At 42.8% G+C, this 11532-nt stretch overlaps 1 protein-coding gene across 1 annotated transcript; it reads left to right on the plus strand.

The window, feature by feature from the left end:
* Window positions 1–3474: 3474 nt before the first annotated feature.
* LOC124144293 (filaggrin-2-like) lies at window positions 3475–3813 on the plus strand. Its single transcript, XM_046513631.2, has one exon. The coding sequence runs from the start codon at window positions 3475–3477 to the stop codon at window positions 3811–3813; it is 339 nt and encodes a 112-aa protein (XP_046369587.2).
* The last annotated feature ends 7719 nt before the right edge of the window (window positions 3814–11532 follow it).

An 11532-nucleotide genomic window follows, 5' to 3' on the forward strand; every position in this document is an offset into this window, starting at 1 on the left:
CTGCAATGACCATCTCTTAACGTCTTTTGGTATGACGCGTCCGGGGATCGGACCACCGACCTTGCCCTCTCCGGGCAGACACCGTATCCACGGGACCCTGGTTGTTGGTTGGTTTGTTGTTTAACCCCGCACTTAAAAATATTCCAGCTATATGACGGCGGTCTGTAAATAATCGTGTCTGGACCAGACAATCCAGTGATTAAAATCAGGAGTACTAGATCATGGAGGTGGTTGTATAATGTTGATGTGAGATAAATGAAAATTGACAGGAATGGATCAACAGACATCATCTCAATTCAATGTCGCGAGCTCACGCTGTTGCGTGCTCTAACGTCGGCTCTGGCGCCACCATCTCAAGTAACCAGGCAATTGGGGAAAAATGTTACAAACAACTATCAGCTTACTACTCACCAAGGGCCGCTCGTTAAATGTGACGCATGCGCGTCTACTATTTGACCTACACAAGGCTGGGGTCACACCTGGTCGTGTAGGTCGTATATGTAAGTACGTGCACAGATTGGCAGGTGTGCCACGGAATCAGGTAATTGACACACACCAGATACTAAACTTTGACGTCATCGTTATTTGCGATCGTTGTTAGTGACGTCATTGCCGCTTGTTCTCGGGGCCACCCACCTTGAGGAGTGTAACACGTTAATTAACATGGGCGCTTTATTATCACAGACACCTTGAATCTCACGACTTCTACAACACTGGGAGTTGGATGCAAACACCTAGTTTACCTTGAAGGTGGTGAAAGGGTGCCTTCAAATGTCGCCGGGTCGTGGATAGTGCCCAAGGCATTAGAAACAGTTTTCGTGTATTTTTTATTGTCTGTCTGTCTGTCTGTCTGTCTATCTATCTATCTATCTATCTATCTATCTATCTATCTATCTATCTATCTATCTATCTATCTATCTATCTATCTATCTATCTATCTATGATCTATTTATTTATTTATTTGAAATTTGACACCAAAAGCATTCTAATAAAAAAAATTATATTCAAAATGTATGGCGTAAGGTCTCACTAAATCTCATTCCCATCTAAAAATATACATACGGCAGTTTACGCTAAAAGGACACAACGCATGTATGTATGTATGTACGTATGTATGTATGTATGTATGTATGTATGTATGTATGTATGTATGTGTGTGTGTGTGTGTGTGTCTGTCTGTCTGTCTGTCTGTATGTCTGTGTGCGTGCCTGTATGTATGTATGTATGTATGTATGTATGTATGTATGTATGTATGTATGTATGTATGTATGTATGTATGTATGTATGTGTGTGTGTGTGTGTGTCTGTCTGTCTGTCTGTATGTCTGTGTGCGTGCCTGTATGTATGTATGTATGTATGTATGTATGTATGTATGTATGTATGTATGTATGTATGTATGATAAAAAAGGCAAATAAAACTAACCACCAATAGTTTTTAATTTTATTTCTGAACAGAAATGGTATTTTGTAACCGAGTACATGTTAGTCTATCAGTAACCCGCCCGTGTGACATATCGGTCTATGTCGAGATGCACCTTTCATGTCGCTACTGTGTTGGCCGTGACATTATTCTAGCTTTCTGATTGGTCAGTGACAGAATGACGTCAAACGACGAACTGTCGCCCTCTCCTTGAATGTATGCGTATACATGTACATGTGTGTTGAGGGGGTTAGTAAATATATCCCATGTGTAGCGAGTATGTGGTAATTTTCTGGCTGAAAGCACAACCGCCATCAAGAGGGTCACACAGATTCTGATTCACACAGGCTGCGTGGCATACTGCGGTTCACACGGGCAAGATAACGTCGCCATCGTCACCTGACGCTAGCCAAACACAACCTCAACATCCACTACAACAACAACTGCAACTACGGTGGCGTGGAGCAATATTCAGAGATTAAATGTCTACAATTGTCATTGATGACTTCTGTGACTCCTAGCCATGGAGGAATTCAGAAGAAAATAGATAACTCGGTCCCCATACAGGTGTTGCGTTTATAGGTTACATATTGTAGGTTATGTATCAATAGCTAGGTTACAGACCGATGTGTTGTATTGTATATAGGTTACAGATACACTTCCCAGTTGCACTAGTGGATGTGGTGACACTGTGTAAATAAAATGCAATCATATGAAATGGTATGTTTGTTCGTTTGTTTGTTTGTTTGTTTGTTTGTTTGTTGCCGCACTCAGCAGTATTCCAGCTATATGACCTCGGCCTGTTTGTAATCGAGTCAGGACCAGATAATCCTGTGATAGATCTCATGAGCTTTGGACCACGCAATTGGGATACGATGACATGCGTCAACGAAGTCAGCGAGCCTGACCACGCGATCCAGTCAGTTGCCTCTTGCGACACGCATGGGTTGCCGAAGAAAGTTTTGTTTGTTTGTATGTTGTTTAACGCCGCACTCAGCAATATTCCGGCTATATGACGGCAGTCTGTGTTTAATCGAGCCTGGACCTGAAAATGCAGTGATTGACAGCATGAGCATTGATCCCTGCAATGAGGATACGATAACACGCATCAACCAAAACAGCGAGCCTGACCCACCGATCCCGATAGTTGCCTCTTACAACAAGCAGGGTTGCTGAAGACCTCTAATAGCCCGGATGTTCACGGTTCTATTAAAGCAATGGCTCGGTGAGGAACATGTACAGCCAGTCACAGGCTAGAGGGCGATCTGTGATATGTTTGCAGCGAATCGATACTTTGTATTTTCTCCTGTTGTGATTATTATCAAATATACTGTGACAAAGAAAGGGTGGTAAAGATTGCATTAATTTCAGACTGGAGGCTAGTTATCCGGGACATTGACAGTGACATCTCCCTATACACACAGTGTTAACTTTTCGCATATTTCCGTTGTTGACAAAAGTGTTTTCATGCTGAAGCATGTCTGCAGGTTATTGTAACTGGGTTAACTGGATAGTGAAATTACTTAAACAGCATAATGCAAGTCATGCCTTGCTTGTCCTGCTTAGATTACACTGAGTCAACGTACTAATGAGGCGGGCTTGGCCAACTTTCACAATCTACCAATGGGAAAGTAGGTCGTTAGCCTCAACATGACCCAATAAGGTCAGGCATCTTGACAGGGATGCCGCAGGTCCCTCGGTCGTGCAATCCCCACCCCCCGGGACAAGAGTAAAAGGGCAGAGACGACCCAGGGACTTGAAGGAAATGGCAAAAGCCGAGCCTCAGTAGACGGTCCAAGCCTTTCAAGTGCTGTAACGAGGTCGCGCGGATGTGTTTGATCAGGCGATGGTGTGTGTGTGTGTACAGATGTCGGCCGGGGGAGCTGGAGCCCCTTGACCAAGTTTTTTCCCCGGCAATAGCTTCCGGTCAGTCTGACCAGTGATGTTACAATCTGTTCAGAAGGAATGGAGCGAAGGTCCTTTCCTGAACTCACAGTCTATGTCAATGGTCATCTTGTTCAATTCCGTAAACAACCACGTCTCCATAAGCACGGATGTATTCAGCCTTCTCTGGTCATTCTGCCTTCTCTGGTCATTCCGTCTACTCTGATCATTCCGCCTACTCTGGTCATTCCGCCTACTCTGGTCATTCTGCCTACTCTGATCATTCCGCCTACTCTAGTCTTTCCGCCTACTCTGATCATTCCGCCTACTCTGGTCAGTCTGCCTACTCTGGTCATTCCGCCTACTCTGGTCATTCCGCCTACTATAGTCTTTCCGCCTACTCTGGTCATTCCGCCTACTCTGGTCATTCCGCCTACTCTGGTCATTCTGCCTACTCTGATCATTCCGCCTACTCTGGTCATTCCGCCTACTCTGATCATTCTGACTGATGCCGATTTATAGTGCTATCACACTGAGATACCATACCGCAGTTTAACATGATTAACTGGGTTCAAATCCCGGTTCGCCCCGATTATGTTTCTAGGTTTGTCAGCACCATACCCGTGCTCGTGGGTTTCACTTGCATCACTTGGGGCTTTCCTCCCACATTAAGCTGACACGCCGTGATATAACTGGAATACTGTTAGAAGCGGCGTTAAACCCAACTCACTCACACTAACATGATTATACCACTCAGACACAGTATACTGACTCCGAGCCGATCAGTCCTTGTTTTAGCCCCTTAATGCCGAGCGCCAGACAGGGTAAGATCAAGTACCATTTTTTAACGTCTTTTGGTATGACGCGCGGGGATTGAACCCCGGACCTTCCGCTCTCCGGGCGGACGCTCTACCACTAGACCACGGAGGCGGTCCTGACACAATGTGACAAAACAAAACAGTATTTCATGGCTCTATTCTATCACCAAAACAATGTTGCAACTGTTCTATTCGATCATCAACAAAACGATGTGATGCATTGATACTCTGACACCAACCTAACCATATCTTACCATAACGAGCGAGTGTCGGATGATATATGATTTTAATCAGTCATAAATGAAATATAGGCTCTTCATCATAAACTTGCATTCGTGCATGCTCAGGAAGCCACATATGGGATACACTATATCATACGGATGTGTTCGAACAATGCATATGAAAAAAAACTGCCCTTCACAAAAGTACACGTGCTCAAGAAAAGCCATCAATCTGGTACTCAAATGTGTCATTTGAAACCCGTGATCCTCCCATGGTTCCCCTTCCAATCATAATGAGCATGGTCGCTGTCGGACGTCATATGAATCTACAATGTTCATATGTGTTAATGGCATCCATTGTGCGTGCCACGGGCGTCCCATGATACCATATAAGGTTAATGTCAGGTCGAGCAAGCGGGTCACGAGATCAGCCTGGCACGTGCACGGCAGATATAGTTTCACTCACTAATGCTTTTACCAGCTGGAGGTCGGGGACATCGTCATAACGGTGATCCATGGTGTGTTTATATCGGTAGCTTGTCTTTGATGGAGCATCAACGAAGACAGCATAATCCATAGCCCTGAATAGCATTAGTGGAGACATCAAACTCATAATTTGTGTAGTTTTCAACAAAACTGTTCAATACGGCATTCAGTCCACATCAGATTCATGGCTGCAGCATCCTCCAACAAAACACTTCATCTCCTTCTTGAACAGTTTATTAAAACTATATTGACAAATACCGTTAGCTTGTATGATGTTATTTACTCAACAAAACGGCCATATCCCAGAACCGACATGTAACATATCCGTGAATAACATCCCACAACAGACACCATGTTTTGTCCTGGATAAACACCAGACCACACCATGTTTTGTATTGGATAAACAACACACTGCACCATATTTTATCTTGGATAAACACCACATAACACCCTGTTGTGTCATGAATAAACACCACATTACACCCTGTTGTATCTTGGATAAACACCACATAACACCCTGTTGTGTCATGAATAAACACCACATAACACCATGTTGTATCTTGGATAAACATCACACAACAGACACCATGTTTTGTCTTGTATAAACACCAGACCACACCATGTTTTGTCCTGGATAAACACCAGACCACACCATGTTTTGTATTAGATAAACAACATACTACATCATGTTTTATCTTGGATAAACACCACATTACACCATGTTTTGTATTAGATAAACAACATACTACATCATGTTTTTTTCTTGGATGCACACCACATTACACCATGTTTTGTATTAGATAAACAACATACTACATCATATTTTATCTTGGATTCACACCACATTACACCATGTTTTGTATTAGATAAACAACATACTACATCATGTTTTACCTTGGATGCACACCACATTGCACCATGTTTTGTATTAGATAAACAACATACTACATCATGTTTTATCTGGGATAAACACCACATTGCACCATGTTTTGTATTAGATAAACAACATACTACATCATGTTTTATCTTGGATACACACCACATTGCACCATGTTTTGTATTAGATAAACAACATACTACATCATGTTTTACCTTGGATACACACCACATTACACCATGTTTTGTATTAGATAAACAACATACTACATCATGTTTTACCTTGGATACACACCACATTGCACCATGTTTTGTCATGAATAAACACCACATTGCACCATGTTTTGTATTAGATAAACAACATACTACATCATGTTTTATCTGGGATAAACACCACATTGCACCATGTTTTGTATTAGATAAACAACATACTACATCATGTTTTATCTTGGATAAACACCACATTACACCATGTTTTGTATTAGATAAACAACATACTACATCATGTTTTATCTTGGATAAACACCACATTGCACCATGTTTTGTATTAGACAAACAACATACTACATCATGTTTTATCTTGGATAAACACCACATTGCACCATGTTTTGTCATGAATAAACACCACATTGCACCATGTTTTGTATTAGATAAACAACATACTACATCATGTTTTATCTTGGATACACACCACATTACACCATGTTTTGTCATGAATAAACACCACATTGCACCATGTTTTGTATTAGATAAACAACATACTACATCATGTTTTATCTTGGATACACACCACATTACACCATGTTTTGTCATCGATAAACACCAAACTACACCCTGTTTGCATCCACCAAGTCAGCGAGTCTGACCACCCGATCCCGTTAGTCGCCTCTTACGGCAAGCATGCATGCTATTGTAACCCGAATCTTCACGGGTTCCTGATGTGTTTGAATATAACCATAACTGTCTTACTTCAAGAGTGTTACTGGTCAATCGAAACCCAGTGAATACTTAAAGTGTATTAGCTAAGGTACACAATGCCTTCAAGATAGGGCTGTTTGTTAAGTGCGTGTTTGTTGTTCATTTTGACACAGATATTACTTTTAGAAGTAAATCTAGCCATCACACTATTTTTTTTTGCAAAAAATAGTAATCTGAACCACGGACGTACATACATTCTATATACGTCTTTGTCTGAACTAACATCTGTGAATTGCCAGAATGCAGTAAATTAATCATCAAACGTGTTGTGTTTTTGGTAAGCTTTGCTTTTTATGAAAAATATCGCCACGTGGCTTGCATAATCATGTATTAAAGAAATGCATCCAAAACAACCGAGGTCAATATTTATTCAATATTTAATTATCAGGTGTTGCCACGCGTTTGAGGCTTTCATTATGTTTCTTTTGTTGTAGTGTATCCATTTATTTTTTTCATTAAAAAAATATGTTCTCGAGATTGAGGTCAATAACCTTTGTTAAAATCATGACGTGTTCTAAATTCAAAAACAGAACCAGGTCATTTGTGTTTGATAACAGGACCTAATTCTTTGTCTCGTGGCGGGAACATGGCTTTGTTCGATGTGGCGAAAGTAGTCCCGGCGTGGCGTTACCAGGGAAGCCTTCTTCGAGGGAAACTCCTTTGTGCCGAACCCGAACCTGGATCCAGGTCACTGGAGCATCCAGAATGCACATTGGGTTTTTCAGTGATCAAAGAGGAATGAAGTAATTTAACTCGTTTGGAAACCTCGTTGCTGGCTCGTTTTACTCTCTCCAAAGCGGGAACTTTGTTAACACCGGAATGACAATCTAGGGCTGCAGATGTGGGCTCGATACCAGTTTTTTTTTAATATTGTTAATTTAAATGAGTTCTCACTTATGAGTCACTTGCATTGCTTTGGAGGCCTCTATATCGCAATTTACCAGTTCCACAACAAAATTTGATCTTTGCGAAATACTAGTCCCTGTATTCGATTAACGTGTAAGTCTATAAGGGAACACGCGAGTGTTGAGGAACTCACAGCTGAGGATGGAATGAGGACAGGATGATGGAGCTGAGAAGGGACTGGTGGGTGGAATGGAATCTGAGGTTTTTTTGTTTACTATATGGGTTCTGTAAATGACATTTATATATTGTATGGGTTCCGTAATGGAATGTTAAAAATTAATAATATTATCTTTTCTTATCTTATCTATCAAGCGATTTAAGGGGAACGATATTCACTCACTCTCTTGCAGGTGTATCAGTTCGGTGCTATCACTCTCACCCTCATACTCACACTCACACTCACACTCACCCCCATCCTCACGCTCACACTCACCCCCACACTCACATCCGCATTCACACCCACCCTCACGCTCACCTCCACTCCCACACTCACCCACACACTCGCCCTCACCCTCACCTCCACCCCCACACTCACACTCACACTCACCTCCACCCCTACACTCACCCTCACTCTCACCCCCAAACTCACATCCACACTCACCCCCACACTCACACTCGTACTCACCCCCACCCCCACCCCAACCTTCCCAAACACTCAGCTTCATCCTCACACTCACTCACACACTTACATTCACACACGCTGCCACATGCACAGACTTCGACGTCGACGGCTTCACCACGTGGTGATAGAGTTCTGGGGACAAAGATTAAAATCTCCGACCGTGTCACCGGAGAGCGTCTCTGTGAATAATAGTGTCTCATTTAACCGGACAATGACCTCTGTTCCCGCCATCTCCCGGGTTGTGCAGTGCGTGTTTCCGCATCAGAGAGCCCACACACGCTAATACTCGAAACGCCACGACAGGCATGTGTGGTGTTCTGCCACTGGGAACCGTTCAGCTTTGAGGCAGTTGGAAGACGCCATACGTAACTCTTCGCTCTTCATGAAATATCGCCTATTGTGCAACACTGGTCGACATCAAATTTACAAGGCTCTGTTTATGATGGAATGCTTAATCTTCTTGGGGTTGAGATGGGAAGGGGGGGGGGGGGGGGGGGGGGGGGGGGGCGAGATGGGGGTTTAGACATGGTAATGGGGGTAGGGGGTTAAAGAGTTGATGTACTGCTTTCCCGCTACATCATGTGTGTAAAAGAGTAAAGTTTCTCAAGTAGCTGTATACGTGTGTGTGTCGGTGCAGATGGACCAGGGGCCGAGTATTTTGAGATGTCTGAGACAGCCCAAACAGTGTCTAACATTCAAGTAAGAAGAATCCAGATATCACCTCTAGATCTCCCACGCGCGCCCTTCATTTCACGTGCCAGACGTTCAATGTCATTATAGTACAACTTTGAAGACGATACTGGTGTATATGCATTATATATAGACGGAAGTCAGTAACAGTGAAGAACTGGGGTAAATGACGGGGGGAAATGGTAGATGGCAGGGTAGATGAGACGTAAGGGTAGATGGTAGATAGAGGGTCGATGAAAGAACAGGGTAGATGGTAGATAGAGGGTCGATGAAAGAACAGGGTAGATGTAGATAGAGGGTCGATGAAAGAACAGGGTAGATGGCAGAGAGAGGGTCGACGAAAGAGCAGGGTAGATGTAGATAGAGGGTCGATGAAAGAACAGGGTAGATGGCAGAGAGAGGGTCGATGAAAGAACAGGGTAGATGCGAGGTGAGGGTGATGTAAAATATACAATCACCTTTGTACAGTGTATGTCTGAGGAGGTATATGTGAGGCACGTGTTGGTTGTCTGGGGGGGTGGGGGATATGAGTAGGGAATGTGGGATAGGAATCAGTACCTCGTTGCCCTTGCCACACATGTTGGCGTTTCTAGAGCATTGCCCTGTTGGTCTAATGTCATGCCATGCATCTTACTATAGATAGACATACAACCCCGGACCAACCCCTGGTAATATAAGATAAGGTAAGATAAGAAACGTTCCATAACGGGACAGATGCAATTCTTTTTTAAAAGACAAAACATTATGATTCATAGATACATATATACAGACATACATAATTTACATTCCTGTAGACACAAAAACCAATCACTATTACATATTTGATGATATTATCATACATAAAATGTCAACGGTTGATTAATATGAGGTGAGGTGAAATGGGGTTTAACGTCGCGTCCAAGATTGTTGCACTTATATAGCGACGTGCATGTACGTATGTGTGTTTGTGTGGCTGCTTGTACTAGTCCGGACTGATGCCGATTTATAGTGCTAGCTCACTGAGATACCATGCCGCAGTTTAACATGAATACCCCACTCAGACACAGTATACTGACTCCGAGCCGACCAGTCCTTGTTTTAGCCCCTTAATGCCGAGCGCCAGACAGGGTAACAACAAGTACCATCTTTTAACGTCTTTTGGTATGACGCGGCCGGGGACCGAACCCCGGACCTTCCGCTCTCCGGGCGGACGCTCTACCACAAGACCACGGAGGCGGTCTGATTAATATGAAGGGGTATTTATTGTTTGAAATGGTAGACATGGAAACAAATGCAATTGATATTGATGGCTTCATTATTTGACAGGATGCAGTGACATGATTTGTATTCATGACTATGGACATTAACATGAACATTTAGTGTGGATAATTTTCCAAAGAGTATATTTCTTTCCTGAACGTTTGACTTCTGACTTATAACTTCTGTCTATAATCAGTTTCTACACAAAGGGTTAGAAATAAAAATTGTATGTGCACCAGTGCAAATTTCACTTCATGGGCATCAGTGTTTTATTTCCGTCATAAGGACGGAATTGTTGACGCCATTCGAATCTTATTGTGACATAAGGCCGGAATGACGTCACACTGAAAAGATTGTTGACGTCATTCGTCAAATTGTGGTTTTCTAGGACAGCGGTGGTGATCAGAATGCCGATGTACTAAGCGATCTTAGCGCTAAGGTGATCGTTACTCCTATATACCATAATCTTAGCGCTGAGTGTAAAGTCTGTGTTGTTTTGTCAGAGGCACCCAGTGCATTTGGGGAGCTCTGGCTCTGGAAAATACAAGAATTCTGACACTCGTTTCGTAAAATCAGTATGACACACATGCTTGTATAATTATCCCGAGTTATACAACATTGACTATATTTAGCCGCGTCCTCTGTATTATACAACCCTGATCATGGATATGCTTAGGTGCGTCTACACTGTATCACTGTAACGGCTGTACCCAAACTGTGACGATGCGAATGTCTGGCATGTTCCACGTATACGCACGTACGGAGCGTGGCACAGCTGGCTCGGACTACTCGTCCACACTGGTATGTTCCAGTTGCAGCGGTTCTGACATTCCCAGCATTCCCGGGCGGTAACTCCCGTTCACACCTCTACTACTGGAACACCTGGTTTTGAAAGCCTCGGAATCATTTCGGAAATGTGGGACCTACATGTCTAGGTGGCGCGTGTTATCCACGTGGTACTGGCTGCACGGAACTCCCCGACAGAGTCCCTCGGAGAACAAGTGACATCGGCTGTCTCTACCCCTAGTCCTTCTCCATGACGGTGGAATTTATTTTTTTTAGGTATTTTTTTTTTACTAAAAGCCAAGGCAAGTCTAGCTATCTTGATCCAACACAGCAGAAGAGGAAGGGTTCTTTCGAAGATTTTTTTTGTATTTTAAAGACACGTTTTCATTGACTAAGCGTTAGTCTATCTCTACCCCCTTAATATTTCAATATTCATGTACATTCTCTTATTCATGTACAACTATTACCTTTGGCTATTAGATGTGAAGAATGACAGATTACTCACTGCCGCCTTCTATGAAGATAAAACATTGAACTCATGGACCTCTTCAATAAATACTCTACTCAACTACATTTTCCTTGATCTGGCTCACAATAACATCTCTT

The sequence above is a fragment of the Haliotis rufescens genome, unplaced genomic scaffold (genome assembly GCF_023055435.1).
Source record: "Haliotis rufescens isolate VD_foot unplaced genomic scaffold, xgHalRufe1.0.p SCAF_16, whole genome shotgun sequence".
Classification (NCBI taxonomy): Eukaryota; Metazoa; Mollusca; class Gastropoda; order Lepetellida; family Haliotidae; genus Haliotis; species Haliotis rufescens.

Bases quoted from the DNA above. Each gene is read 5' to 3' on its own strand.
- LOC124144293 (XM_046513631.2), top strand. From the start codon at position 3,475: ATGTATTCAGCCTTCTCTGGTCATTCTGCCTTCTCTGGTCATTCCGTC.